The sequence below is a fragment of the Anoplophora glabripennis genome, unplaced genomic scaffold, assembly GCF_000390285.2.
Source record: "Anoplophora glabripennis isolate ALB-LARVAE unplaced genomic scaffold, Agla_2.0 scaffold281, whole genome shotgun sequence".
NCBI classification, from domain to species: Eukaryota; Metazoa; Arthropoda; class Insecta; order Coleoptera; family Cerambycidae; genus Anoplophora; species Anoplophora glabripennis.
This window is the reverse complement of record NW_019416549.1, coordinates 331,962-348,046: the sequence shown is the minus strand read 5'-3', so window position 1 is coordinate 348,046 and position 16,085 is coordinate 331,962. Positions and strand designations below refer to the sequence as shown.

The 16,085-nt window shown below is 35.9% G+C and overlaps 1 protein-coding gene across 1 annotated transcript in view; it reads left to right on the top strand.

Moving 5' to 3' along the window:
* LOC108907092 (protein enabled homolog) overlaps nt 1-16,085 on the top strand; it is an 84,890-nt gene that overhangs the window by 60,711 nt on the left and 8,094 nt on the right. The window contains exons 2-5 of the mRNA XM_018710616.1: nt 6,533-6,815; nt 10,560-11,055; nt 13,991-14,313; nt 14,395-14,588. Coding sequence (XP_018566132.1) covers nt 6,533-6,815; nt 10,560-11,055; nt 13,991-14,313; nt 14,395-14,588 — 1,296 coding nt within the window. The remainder of the gene's footprint in view (nt 1-6,532; nt 6,816-10,559; nt 11,056-13,990; nt 14,314-14,394; nt 14,589-16,085) is intronic.

Here is a 16,085-nt window from a genome sequence, read left to right as displayed (position 1 = left end):
TTTTTTTTGGTTCTCTTATAAACTAAAGTATTTGAGAAAAAAAATTCAGCCTTGTAGAAATAAGTCAAAAAAGTTAATTTTTCAACACCTTGCGTGGGTGGTAGACCCTTGATGGCCCCCCTTCCGACGCGGTAGACTATCACTATACTGTATTTTTAGGTATAATTGATCACTCTAAAAAGTTTCAGCCTTGTAGGTATAAGGCATTTAAGTATTATTTATTTACATGTTTAAAAAATTGTTACTAACGTTTGCCCCCACATTGGCGCGGTAGACTGCCGTTCCGTTTACTTACGATATCAAAACAACAAAATGAGAAAAAATCAGCTTTGTAGGAATTGGTGCAAAATTTCTGTCGCTGCCTCCCGGACTATTAATATTCTGGGAAAATAAGGATATTCTCGGATATTATATTTTGACCTTTCATTCTTTCGAAGACAATAAATAGATGACCTTAATATTTTATGTACCTAGGTACATATTTTTCTTATAAATATGTATTCAGGACGTATTTTAATTTTTAAAGTGATTATTGATTTTTTCGTTTTCATGAGCAAGCTGATTTTGCTACATTTTAAACATATCTTTTCATCAACTGTATACTACCAGCAGGTCGTTACTGAGCAAACGTCTTTTTCTTTCAGAACAAACGAACTGCTTAAAACGCTTTTCCCTTTTTCTTCACGTGCTACTAGTTTCGTATGGGTTCAAAACATTGAAACCACCTACTTATCCTCTGTGAACAAGTATTACGCCTTTATTTTTTCAAGCCCTATGTTTTGAAACGTGAAGTGATATATTGTATATTGTCATTGTGTGTAGATGTGGGACAATGGGTCGCTTATTACAATAGAACGAAAAATCTATTAATGTGGCCTACTGCGAACCGCATTCATTGAAACACAAAGTCTACATTTTATTTACTTATCTTAAAGCGTTTTCAAAATATTCAAGGAAATCTTGTAATTGTGATAGAACCTTCTCATTTACTAATAATAATGGCAGCCAGTCCATCGAAGCGCTCGACAGTGGAATTGGCGGATCCTTCAGGGCAAAATACTCGAAGACACCAAGCCATATGCTTGAACGACTACTACACGTCTTGAACGTCTACGTCTACAGAAAACGTAAATTTATATTAACCAAAGATCAATTTTTATGAACCACGTATACATATGTAATAAGTGTTTTTTATAGAGTTTTGAAACTGATTTCGCCATTTCGTTGCCTCCTTGCCGCTTCCCTTCTTCGAAAGTAGCAAATATTAACCATTGTTTTGAATCGGTCTATTCGAAAGTTGAGCGATTTTCTTACATTTATCCGCCGGGATAATGTTCTATAATAGCTCGATTCAGAACTGTGGTGAAAAAATCCCAAGTGTTAGTAGCAGAACCTACCACTACAATGGTGTCGGACAAAACAAGAACGGGTACAGGCAAGTATACAGGGTGTCTCATAATTAGCTGCCAACCCTGAACAGGCCGATTCTATGATCAAAACTAAGTAAAAAAGTTCATATGAACATGGGTCCGGAAATGCTTCCTAAGGGCACAGGGACCCATTGAAGAGGGAGGAATGGAAATCATTTTTTTGCAATATCTCTCAATCGCGTTGTGATAAATGAATGAAATTTGGTATACACAGCTAAATTTTGATGAGCAATTTGATGGACTAATCCATTTATTTCCACAAGGTCCATTGGGGTGGGTACGGGGGGGCCCTTGGTACTTTGCGTGTGTAACTTTTTCATCTTTGACTTTTTAACAAATTGGACAGCAAATTCCGTTTTCCCGAACTGTTTTACGTTAAAAAGGTACTCTTGTTTCAAATCGTTATCTTTAACGGTTTCTGAGAAAATCGCTCTTGAATTAATCCCACTTTGGTCAATTTCATAGTAATTTAAACAAAAAATAATAATAATAATTTAATACGTAATCAGTAATACACATTATTGATGTAGAACAATTATGATATGATGATTTGTTTATGGCTTTTGCGATGGTAATGCTGCGCGGCAGAACGCGAGTACGGCAGAAGGTTTCCAAACAGAAGGCTGACATCAAGGAGGACATTCCTCACTGTATTCCGCAATTTAGCTGCAACCGTCACTTTTCGAAGGGATCATAAGATGGAAACTTAATTTTGATAACAGACAACAAGCTATTTTAAAAACTGTTCAAAAAACCCTCCACCTTCTCTGATACAAAGTCTTGCCCTACGTGTAACACTTCTCGAAGCTATTAAGATGCTAAAACGGTTTTGACGAATTTCATTGGCTGCATCATTGATACGCTGCAGCAATTCCTCACGGGTATCGACTTCGGTGGCGTAAACTTTTTGATTTAGATATCCCCAGAAAAAGAAGTCCAGCGGGGTTAGGTCGGGAGAACGCGGCGGCCAAGCTACCGGTCCGTGCCTCCCTATCCACCGTCCAGCGAAATTTTCGTTTAGGAAATTTAGAACATTGCGACCACTATGTGCCGGGGCTCCATCGTGTTGAAAAAACATGTTACGTCGTAAATTTAGAGGCAGATCATCGAGAATTTGGGGAAGATTTTCTTGAAGTAAGTTTAAATAAAGATTTGAATTGAGACGTTGTGGAATTTCAATAGGTCCAATCAGAGTGTCGTGAATTATTCCCGCCCATAAATTTATGGAAAACCGTTGCTGGAAGTTTGTTCTCCGAACAACATGTGGGTTCTCTTCTTCCCAATAATGAGAATTATGAAAATTTAATTTTCCATTTCGGGTAAAAGTAGCTTCGTCACACCACAAAATTTTGGAAGCTTGCTCGTTGTCCAGCGACAAAATCCAGCGACAAAATTGCATACGTGGCGCAAAATCTTCTGGTATCAAGCCATGTACACGTCGATAGTGATAGGCATGTAGACCTTGTCGCTTTAATATTCTTCCAACCTGAAATGTTAGTAGCACATCTAATCAATTCTGTTAAGGAAATCTTTAAGATATGTAGTACCGTTGGCCGAGGAACATTTATTTGCCTTGAAATGTTCCGTATGCTAGTCGTAGGATCTTGTTCAATAGCGTCAAGGACCTCCGCTTCCCTATTAATCCTGGGACGTCCTTGACCCGGTGCCTTTCGAAAAGTGGCGGTTGCAGCTAAGTTGCGGAATACCGTAGGGAATGTCCTCCTTGATGGCAGCCTTCGGTTTGGAAACCTTCTCCCGTACTCGCGTTCTGCCGCTGCAGCATTACCATCGCAAAAGCCATAAATAAATATCATATCAACTAACTCTTGTCCCGTAAACTCTTCCATTTTTTTCGCTTAGAACTATTAAATTGGCAATCGGGTTGACAATACTTTGACATAAGAATACCTTGATAATTTTGTTTAAATTACTATGAAATTGACCAAAGTGGGATTAATTCAAGAGCGATTTTCTCAGAAACCGTTAAAGATAACGATTTGAAACAAGAGTACCTTTTTAACGTAAAACAGTTCGGGAAAACGGAATTTGCTGTCCAATTTGTTAAAAAGTCAAAGATGAAAAAGTTACACACGCAAAGTACCAAGGGCCCCCCCGTACCCACCCCAATGGACCTTGTGGAAATAAATGGATTAGTCCATCAAATTGCTCATCAAAATTTAGCTGTGTATACCAAATTTCATTCATTTATCACAACGCGATTGAGAGATATTGCAAAAAAATGATTTCCATTCCTCCCTCTTCAATGGGTCCCTGTGCCCTTAGGAAGCATTTCCGGACCCATGTTCATATGAACTTTTTTACTTAGTTTTGATCATAGAATCGGCCTGTTCAGGGTTGGCAGCTAATTATGAGACACCCTGTATAATCGTCACCAGAGAGAGTCAAGGGCATAACAACACAAATGTTCAATCTCAGTAAGCTGTACTACCCCATTCCAAGTTAATTTCGAGACACCTTGTGAATAAACCGTCCACTTACCCCTTGATTTTGCGATCCAACGGGTAGACGTTGCACAGATTGCAATTTACAGCCAACTTGTTTATTCGCATTATCGGGCGTTAATCGAAATGGAGAGAGAGTCGATCTAATAACCGATGTGTACGATCTCGCCCGCCCATTACGTGCTCTCGTCGTAATTAAATGACTTGCCCGTTTTGATAATATCATTAAACCGTAAATAACATTATTGAAATTATCTACCGTTCGCTGTTTAATCGATCGCCTCCACCTGCCCCTCTTTTCCTCTCTTTTCCACCCTGCTCGCGTCCTCGTCCGCCTCGAAAAATGGTAAAACATTAATTATGTAATGATAATGTATTACCGGACCCCCGTATCGTGTAAACATTGTTTTTAATTGGATCGCTGATAAAAATTAATGAAATGTGAATCAATATTGATCCACCGGCGAGCTAACATACGATTATAAGCGCAAAATTGTTTGAAATTACTCACGAATTATTTTTATGTATGTGTACACAGCGTTATGTATATATACACGGTGTTACTGTAAATATATGTTCATTATCTTGTTTAAAACTAGCTAACCTTTGTTCGTTAGTTTCACTTGAACCATAGATGACGTTGCAGTTATGTTGTTCTAATTGTAAGATACATAGTAAAAACAGTTTAACTAAATTTAACATGAGTTTGATTTTTTAATCATTGAGTACCTCCTGAATCGTAACTGAAGAGATGCGCAGTGTGGTATTAGTGACAGCTTATTCAGATGAGCCGATATCATAACAAGCGCATGGCAGGCTGTGCATCCCTCTTCTACACAGACGTATTTAAAAATTTAATTGTGCAGTTTGGAGATCGTGTTCGATAAAATTCAGAATGAGTGAAAATGGTGAAATTAATCTATAGAAAATTCTTCTCACGGTTCTGATTGCCCATTCTCCATCCAAGTACTTGGAGAGCAGCTGGAAAAGATCAAATTGCCCAAACGGAGTGACATTAAATGTATTTGGTAGAAGAAGACAGTGGTCTAAGAGCGGAGACAGATTCGAAAAGAGGAATTTTTATGCCATACTATGCGTAGACGGTAGACTGTCAAAGTGTCAAATTATTTTGACTCGTTTCTCAAAATGGTTTGCCGTTACCACTAGTAGATTGACATTGTTAAGTACTCTAGATTTAGTTTCAAGTTATGATTTGATGTGACGGAAGAATTTAAAATTCTTTTATGGTAACTACAGACGTAATTATAACATTGTAGCGATTTAACTGTTGAGTAAAAAATCGTTAAGATTTATTTCATTCACACGTCAAATAGATCTGGTTTAATTCTGTCATTACTCAGTTATACGAATTATATATTACGTGTACTTTTTTTATTAAACTTTATAAGTACGGATCTTTTGAAATGTACAATAAAGCAGTTTCTTCCTGGTTGAGATATTAGCAATTCACTCACATTATGTTTTCATTACTTTTCCACGAATTATCGAAACAATTCGTGGTATGTTGTTTTATCGCATCTCATCAAATGCTTAAAAATAATCTTTTAATTGAAAATGATTGCCTAGTCAGGTGATTGTCGGAAACATTATAAGGAAAACTTATAAAATTATTTAGTACCGTCTAGATGTCTAATATAGATATCATTTTGCGGCGATAGAAGTAGATAGAGTGCAGTTATATACAATTTTGAAGAGATGAGATGTACTGTTTGAAACTCGAACACGTTTATTAAAAAAAATATTATACAGTGTTTTGTAAGTCTTTATTTTTTATTTCTTGGAAGATGACTAGCACCAGTTATTTTAGATTAATTCAACTGCATTTTTTTTTTCATATAAACCATAAAATTTTTCTTGAAAATTTCATTAGCAATTAAATAATCCAATTACCAAAGTATTCAATGGTGTCAGAATTCTGGTGTTCTTAATGGCAGTCTCTTACAATTAGTATATTTGTCAGTAGGTAGTTGACGGATTTATATACCAAATCTTTCGCGAATTCAACTACCTCACGTCTACTTTTACTTCACGTTCACTTTTACTTCACCTGCGCTTTTACTTCACTGTAACTGTATTTATTATGTCCGTTTATAGAGGACGTGAAGTAAATGACTCGGTAAAGTATTTACAGACGTAAAATAATATACTAGTTTACCTTGGTCATTTGAATTTCCGTGGAGTATTTAAAATGACATTTTATTTGACCGATATATATACCAAATCTTTCACGAATTCAACTACCTCACGTCTACTTTTACTTCACATCCACTTTTACTTCACGTCCGCTATTACTTCACTATCACTGATTTATTCTCGGTAAAGTATTTACAGACGTAAAATAATGTACTAGTTTACCTTGGTCATTTGAATTTCCGTGGAGTATTCAAAATGACATTTTATTTGAGGTGTAATAAATATTAACATATTAAAGATATCACTGGAACAGTTAATTTATCAAGATTTATTATTTTTTATTTTTTATATGCTACACTACCTACACTGAGATCTTCAAAAACTCTTAATGTAATTTACTTACGTACTTTTACCATATCTTGAAGTTCAAAATTTAAGGAAAAATGTAATTGATTTTATAACCTAGACATCTTTTTTTTGTTGCAGGGCTCGGACGCCAGCTCGGTGATCTTCGCGTCGACGCCCGCATCCAGGAAGCACGAGTTTCCGGGCGCGCTGCCGCCCAGCCTGCCCAGCCTCAACCATGGTACCAGCAGTTCCCCAGTGCCGGCGCCCACGCCGCCCAACCTTCCCGTGCCGTCTCCCGCCCCCGCCCAGCAACCGCCCCACCATCCCCCGCAAGCCATTCCCTCGGCGGCGGTGTCGACCGCCGCCACTGTCGTTACGCCCTCGCCCGCGCCGGGCATAGGCGCCATCAAGCCCACACAAGGTGAGTCTTCTGTAATGTGCCAAATTATTTGTTTAAATTTCGTATAAGCTTTGAAAACCGCAGATTTCGATTAATTATTTACGTGGAACGGCCAATCGAGCGATAGCAGTTTGCTGTTAACTTTACATCGTAGCGAAAGTATCGGTTTTATTAAAATAACGTTCGTTAAGGTGGCTTTATAGTAGCGTTTTTATTTCGAAAATAATATAATATGATTAAAAATATGTTTAGTAAAGTAAGATATATGTTTAAAAAACAGTAATAATAATAAAAAATAATGGTTATATATATAACTGTACCTCGGAGCTAAACTGTGTTAACTCCATTTTTTACGAAAATGGGATTATTTGACAGCCCAACACAGTTTCTTATGCTCTTTCACGTGCTAAGCAGTAATAACTCCCACTCATGATACTTTCGAAGATAGACAGTGCTAAATAATAATAAGTCCCAACCTGCATCCAAGCTAGGCAATCGTATGTGTATTTAATACTACCCGTATTTCATTTTCACAGTATTAGGTTCCTTGTTACATCAATTTAGTCCGAGCCAAACAGGTGTATGTGGAGTTAATATTCTATTAGTTTGATTTCGGAGTATTAACTCCAGACAAATCAAGATCATGTTGGTTTACTTTAGTATTATATCCACATTCATCGTGTATTATCGCACAATTAGTAAATATTATAATATAAAATCCCTAAATCATGTTTGTGCCAAATAGTGTTAACTCCATTTTTCGAAAAAAAATACGAATAGAAAGTTATTCTTTAAATTACAATAAATAATATTAAAATAGACGTATAACTTCACATCATACTACATTTTTTTATCAAGGAGAAGTAAGAGTTCGAAGTTATGGAATGATAAGTAAAATTTAAATCTTTAAATATCTCTCCTGTAAAATTTCATTTTTGGCACCTTTTTTCGTAAAAAATGGAGTTAATACAGTTTAGCTCTGAGGTACAGATATGGATTTAGGAAACGCCTCTTAGGGTGTTTTTACGATAGTTCCTTTTTCCTTTAATGTTGAAATGTGCCATAATATCGCCATATCACAGAATACCTAAGTTATAATAATAATTCAATATCGACACCTTTAATCACTTCCGGATATACGGCGCCATGTTTCAAAGTATAGAAACACAAAATTTTTTCATTGTGATTTGGCATATCCATATTTTGATACAGATTGCTAATATATCTCTACATTTTTTTATTTAAACTTGTTATTGTTTCATTTGATGGCCTAAAGTGTAAGTATGTCAATAAAACTCAAAAAGTTTTAGATTAAACTCTTCATAAGAAAAAATTAAATTTTTTGAAACACTTTTTAAATGCTGTTTTACCGACCGAACCGCTACTTCCCACAATCCGCCCATATGGGGACTTTTTTGTTCCACAAATCAAGCTAATATAAACAGTTATAGGATAGGTGATGATCTGAAATGGGCAAGTCATGTTAAGTGAAGTCGCTTCTGAGCACTATTTCTACAGACCCTTCATAAATGTTTACAAGCCACATGACCGCCGGGTTTATGCAACCCAACAATGCACGATTGGTACTGATAACGAAAATTCCCTAAATCTTGGCATCACCAATATATCATTAATTTCCAATGAACAAGGACATACCGTTACGTCTAGATAATGCGATCGCTGATTGGTTGGATAGAATCTCGTGAAAAATTACACCAATCACAGCCGGTGCAACAGAATATCGTGTCTTAATGTAATCTTGATCTTATTTTAATTCTTCATGTAATGCTCAGAAAAGTTGCAGCGCTATTCTGTTTTGCGTATGTCACAACTTTTTAATTATAATAGTCCTATGTTTCACCAAAATTGCCTCAAATTGAATTCATAAAGATATTATTTATGTATAAAGGATTCATGGGTCACGTTATATCACTGTATGTATTTTCATTTTATTATTTCTACCTTTTGTGAAATTTTAAATAACACTACGTTCTATACCCGTGATATATTATTATGATTTGATTTACGTGCATATGGGCTGCTTTTATCGTAGTAAGTGCTAGTCTCGATACCACTTCACTTTATTCAAGTCACTTCGTTTTATTGCTCAATCATTCCGAAAAAAATGATTATAGATAGCAGCAAGAGAGATGACTACAGCAAAAATATAAAGATGTAGGATCTAGGTTTAAAAAACAGTAATAATAATTTCTTTATATCTATTGACATAGTTTCAGTTTATAGCCACCATAAATGATAAAATACAACAATAATTCTCGTTTAAACACATCTAATCTTTTAAGTCTCATATACACATTCTATTTAAGCGGGCAATAAGTTGATATTTTTATGATTATTGTATGTTTCTAGTAGATGTTGATGATTTAAGATACTCGTAAAAGTGGTAATGTTTCTTTATTCTAAATTTATTATCCCATTGTCCTTCGACTTTTTGCCCCATAAAACTTTAATTTTATTGACTTTAATAAAGATTGTGAAAGCTGAAAAAGTTATTACTGCTGTTGACGACCTCAACATTAAATGCTTGTGTTTTTTTTTCTTAACTAACCAGGAAAATAGTGACAAAATTTAATTAACGCAGTAACAGTAAATGTATGAAAAGGAATTATAATTATTAATTAATAATTTCTGTATTCGAAAATCTGGATTTCTTTATTGTTTTGTTCAAGGCTGGTAAAAGTATTTTATTTGAAAAACGGTGCGGAATTTTTTTAATTTGCGTTCAATTTTTTGGAGTAGACTATCATAAGAGACGTTTTCAAGGATATTTCATTGATTATAGCAAGTACCATACATAATAGATGGCTCTTGAAATCAGAATAGCGTGATTACTTAAAAAAATCTTGCTCGTTTTCAATATACAGGCTGTTAAAATTTAAAAATTTGAATTCTGGCGATATTTCCATAATCGTTAAATACAGTCAAGATATTTCAATATGTTTTTTTTTATGAGTTTCGGTAAGAAACAATTTAAAAAACAATATGAACTTTGGGCTTACTGATGGACGCGTTAGTTACAACTTACTGATGGTGCAAAATGTGTTTGACCTAAACTTCTTTGTTCTTCACATATCGACAATTTGGAGAGTAACGAAATCACTCGGTGACAGTTAGTTTTAAAAGAGGAATTCTAAAACTGTTTACTGAACTTGGATCGATTACTTCTGATAGGAACTTTTAGCAACTTCTCTGTTGAGCAGTAAACATTTGATTGGCGCAATTGCTTTGTTTGGATCTCATTAAGTTGCACTAAAATATTTTTAATAGTAAAAAATATACATACTGGCGTACAATAGTGGTTTAAATCAAGAGTTTAGAGAGACATATTTGGGAAATAACTACATTTTTATGCAAATTTTGTCACCTTGTCGCGACTAAACACAGCAACTTTAAAGAGATTTGTTTTAAAGCAACGATTTCGCATAATTTCCTTAACTTACCCCTTAAAATAAAAATTCCAATTAAGAATAAACCTCATGACATTAAATCGCATAAGAACATGAACGTATATGTTTGTTGACCAACAGGTTATCCAGTGTGACTGACTGTTCTCTATATAAGTACTTATTTTTTTAAATTTTTTTCTTGCTATATTACATTTTCTGCTGTGTTGGTTACAATTGTTTGTACTTTTAAATATTTTGTTGACTTGATTTTTTAAAATTATTTTTGTATCATAAATTTTTCTTATAGTTAGGCTTCTCCCATTGTGTATTTTATAATAATAAATAAATTTTGTTCCAGAAACTGCACCAGCTGCTCTTCCACCGACGATAGCGAGCGTGCCTCAGCCGCCGCCCATGACGATGCCGAGCGTCCCGACGGCGGTGTCCATGCCTCAGCCAGCCGCCGCCCCCGTAGCCCACCATCCGCCTGCCCTCGACTCCAGCACCTTACCGGGCGGCCACGCCATGAGGACCGAAAGCCCAGCGGTAGCGACTTCGGCCAACGCCGCCGTTGCGCCGTCTCCCGGTCAGTACCACCATCCGTCGTACCAGCCGCTGTACGCGCCCTACGCCGCCGCCACCGGGCCCATTCACACCGCCACGCCCTACACCTCGAATCCTACGGCGGTAACCACCACTGTACCCGCCGCCGTGGTTAGCAGCGCGCCGCCTCTTCAGCCTGCGACAGTTAGCAAGGCGACGGCAGCGCACGTCGAAAGGGAGAAACAGCTGGTACCGCCGTCTCCGAGGGGACCCAGTCCCGTTAGAGAGAACAGGGAGAGAGAGAGTTATAGGTATGATTATTGTTCTGAAAAGGTAAAAGTATCCATAAATTAAAATTTTCATGATGAAGTTTTTTAACATCTCACAGATTGAGGAAAATAAGCAAAGTAAAAAAATTTTCAGATTCTTTTTCCAACAACTTATCTGCATTATTTATGTCATATAAGTATTTTAACTATCCACGAGCACTAAAGTCTGAAACCTAAGGTACCCTCGATAAAGTACCACAATCAGTCAATCAGTCAATTTTGGGAAAAAACCCTTTGAAACAAGTTTAAATTTACATTTTTACGTAATTAATAGTAGTTGATTGATTTTCAGGCATTTTGAATAATTCATTACACAGTATGTCAATATTTCAATGTGTAATACTACAGCAATTAAATATTCATAGGTGTTTTTTTATATATAAATAGCACATCAATGGCATAAATGTCAAACCGCCATTTTGAGGCAAACAAGAATATTGATACTACAGTATTTGGTCAATCTAGGGACTCTGGCGACGACAAGAGAAGAAAACAGCAGACAGTTTAATTGTTTTATACAGGGCGATTCAGAACTTATTCCAAAAAAAATTGGGTGCACAGGGGACTTTTACAAACACAATTTTGGCCGATGGATTTCGATCGGCCGAGGTAAGCATCACGGACGCAGACTGGAACTTGGATGGGTGACCTAAGGCAGGCTCGGGACGTGGCTGTGGCAGCCTACCAGAGACCTAGGTCGCTCAACACCTTCCGCCTGCGTGTGGTCCCCGATAAAATGGTAATGAGAATAGAGCAATAATTCTCTGTAACTCAAGACCATGCTATCAAACTTAAAAAATTGTATGAGACTTTGCCACCAAGCCACCCGTGTAGTAATAGGATGGTTTGAAGAAAAGTACTCGAGTAATGAAAGGGGGATGTATAAGGGGCCTAATAAGGCCTAAGTGCCGCGGTGGAAAAGCAATTTTCCACCACCCCCCCAACATACATACATACATACATACATACATACATACATACATACATACATACATACATACATACATATATACACTTCTTCACGGCACTGGAAACTGGTCCACTGTAAAACCTGACCTAGCACAATGTGACCTGCATGGCGACAAAGTGTGATAAAAACGGACAAAAACTTGAAAGAATTTCGCAAGGAAAGAAATAAACATAATTTTATAGCACCTATTTTATATCAGCAAATTCAACTGCTTTGCCACTATTGTTAATAGTTAATAAAATAATTTGACATACCTGATGTTACAACTGTTCAAAATTTTGTCCACGACATGTAAACACATTTGGGTCCATCTTACCGGGTTTCTACAACCTAACACAAATATTCTCTTGCTTCACCATAATACAAATGTTGTCTTGTTTCACCATAAATTAAAACGATATCCATCAATTCCGAGTTGCTATACACGCAAGCCATTTTTGACACTAACTACTAAAAAACTATTGTAAACAATATCGCAACGACGATTGTAAAATCGGATTTCAGTATACGGAGTCACTGAGGCCACGTGATTCTCCACGCATATTGCGTGTATAGTTAGTTGTCCAGCTATGTAATGGTTGAAAGTACTACAACTTCAATATATTTTTTCTCGGAAACAATAAGGATTTAAAATTTTTTTTTTGCAATATATACTCCATTTCTTATGCCGCCATCTATTCCCAAATTTGTTTGAATAAGTTGTGAATTACCCTGTATATGAATATTTAATTTTTTAATTAAAAACATTGTTCGGTGAGCCATTGCAATAATTGCATACATATCGGGACTTGTAGCATTTTTTAATTATTATTTTTTAATTAAAAACGTTGTTCGGTGCCCCATTGCAACAATTGCGTACATATCACAACTTGTATCATTTTTACATCCCAATGAGGAAAAACTTACGAAGATATATAAAATCGAATTGGTTGAATAATGCTTCTAATTCCTCGTCTTGGAACTTATACAATTGTGAACTATTTAGAAATCACCATTTCTAAAACATTGAGACCAATACTCACATGCTTTTATCTATGGAGTATGTTCACCGTAAGTTTCGCTCTAACCCTAACCTAAAATTTAGAAGATCAGTGCACTTATACTCCGCGGTCGAAATTATAAAGAGTGACTAATACATAATATAAAAACACTATTACCATAATGCGTATAAAATATAAAATGATTTCTATACGGTTCAATATTATTTATCTTTGTACCGCTCGCTACGCACATCGATAGAATCTATAATCGTCTAGAGACCGAGTTACACTGAACGTCGATCTATATTCTATCTCTGTCTTTTGCACTTGGTAGGGAATTTGCACTTGGTGTAAACGGACTTGATTTAACCCGTCCTGAGAAACGTCATAGCATAAGCGTAGACGAGGGGTCTAATTCCATGGCTATAATAAATTTATAAATTAAAAAAACACAATTGGGACGTTTTAAAATACTGTAATAATTAAAATGGATCAAAGTGCCGGTTATAGCAAACCGTAAAAAATATTAGATGTTATGTTTTATTATCTTTTTTCATTATTTTCTATATCTTGTTGCCTTTTACGCAGACACGCCAATGGATTTTCGTTCCCGGCACGCTTCATCCCCCTTACTAGTCCAAAAGCTAGCGATTAATCACTCTCTATAATTTCGACCGTGAAGTATAGAATATTATAAATTTGACTCTGGTACGAAATGTACAATTAAAACATACTTTTTTTATCCATTTATAAACAACTTTAAGAGAGAGCCATAAAATATATCCTTGTGTCTAAATAAGTGCAAAATCACAAAAATGTCAGTTAGGACATTTTAAATAACAACAGCAGCGTTACTCAAAAGAGAGACATTTTTACTTTAAATTATATTATTACATGGATGAGATAAAGCGGTATCAATTTCTATTAACACTTGTATTTCCTAAAAATAAATCTTTACTTTTTCCAGTAGCGTCAGCAGTTTGAGTCGAAGCAGCGTAACGACCACGCTCAGCTGTCCCCCACCCACCACCGCAGTGTCTTCTAGTCTAGCAAGTAATTTGAGTAAACCATGGAGCAATAGTGGACAACCGACTTCCACGCAGCTTAGCCCCGCGCCGCCTAGGCCGACCCCACCGTTGCACACGTCATTTCCGGCAGCCCCCATGTTTGCCGCCCCCTTACCGCCCCCCGTGTCGAGAGCGAGTCCCATGGCCGCCCCGTCTAATGTCCTGCCTAACCCCAATCCTTTTTCGGCCGAGAGCCTGTTCCAGTCGACTAAGTACCCTACAAGTGAGTGGAAAATACATGTTACTAAGCAGTTTTCAATTTGGCACTCGTAATGAGTGAGTTAATGTGTTAATTTCTTTGCAGATCAAGCGGATATGCTTAGAAGGGAACTGGACAGCAGATTTTTGGCGACGCAAGATCGCACTTTAGGCGTGGCACCGCCTCCGTATCTGAGGACAGAAATGCATCAGCATCAACACCACCACACTCACGTTCACCAACATACAACGTCTTTACTTCCACCTCCAGCTGCTTCCTCCCTCTATCCATCTCAGTTGGTAAGGCAATGATCTTTTTATTTTAATTATCCATTTTTATTATTATTTCAGCTCTTGTACAATTACTTGACCTTAAAGTTATTAAAATTTATTCTAGAAGTTTTCCACAAAGAAACATTCATTGGTGCAGAAAGAAATTCGATAAAATAAAAATATATATATACAGGGTGAGTAATTAATAATGGTACACAGCTTAATGGCAGATTGTTGACATGCCTTAGTCAGTTGTAGCTCCTTTTCATTCTACAGGGTGTTAAAGTTGAAAAAATATTATCGATTTTTTGCTATATTGTAGGTACGTATGTATGGACTGATTTTTTTGAAAATTTGTGGTTTAACGTTTGTTGTTAATCTCAAGAACTTAAAATATCTGTATCTCGATCTTCTATTTAGAATGCACGTAGTTCAATAATTTCCAGTTAAAAAATTCAGAATTGTTAAATACAAAAAGTTGGACATGTTTTTACATCGCTAGGACAGTATAACTAGCGTTCCCTAGACGTGACTCCAATACTGTTTGCATATTCGTATTTGCCACCTTAAAACACGTAAAACTACAAATTTTCAAAACAATCGGTCCATATATACTTAAAAAATAGCAAAAAACTGAAAATATTTTTTCAACTATAACACCCTGTAGAATGAAAAGGAGCAACAATTGACTAAGGCGTGTTTGGCTCAATCACTATATTTTAACGTTAATAATCTGCCATTAAGCTGTGTACCATTATTAAAGTCTCACCCTGTATATGTACATGAGAGATCCCTATTTCTGTGCCACCCGTGTATATCATTATTTGTTTAAGATCATATGAGACAAATTTTTAATCAACAGAAGAGATGTTGGTGTATGCTATAACACCTGTCTCATTGCTCATAAATTATGTTTGTGGCCTTGTTGATGGTTTACTTTAGGTCTTGTTCACTACTAATTTGTTGAAAATATACTAAGCTCTACATGTATTCTTGCAGAAAAAAGTCAACTGTTGTGAACATTTGGCATTTCATGTCAGATGCTCTAAAAACATATACTTATTCAAATACGTCTGAGAAACTATATTTGTTCATTGCCAGTAAATGATTTTGTGCTGCTAGTATACTATTGTAAAACTAAAAATGTTTCTTTCAAGGTGGCCAGAAAACTATTTTGACCAATAAATTGAAAACTAAAATAAATATAGTAGAATGAAGCAATGATATATTTGGTCATTTTTGTTATCACTGAATTAACATTGGCGTGGGTCCTTTATTTTTTGTATACCTAGCCCCCTGTTGTCATATCACAAGTAGATTGATATATAATTCTTCAAAAATAGGTCAGTATCTTTAAAAAAAGTAACTAAACTTCTTATTAAATTTCTTGAAATGGTTTTAAAACATATTTCACATCAATCAGATTAGCAATCCTCTTTATTTATTTTTTATAAAACAGCAAAAACAATTTTTACATACGGTTGGTAATATAAGTTAATATTTAATAAATCATGCGAAGATTAT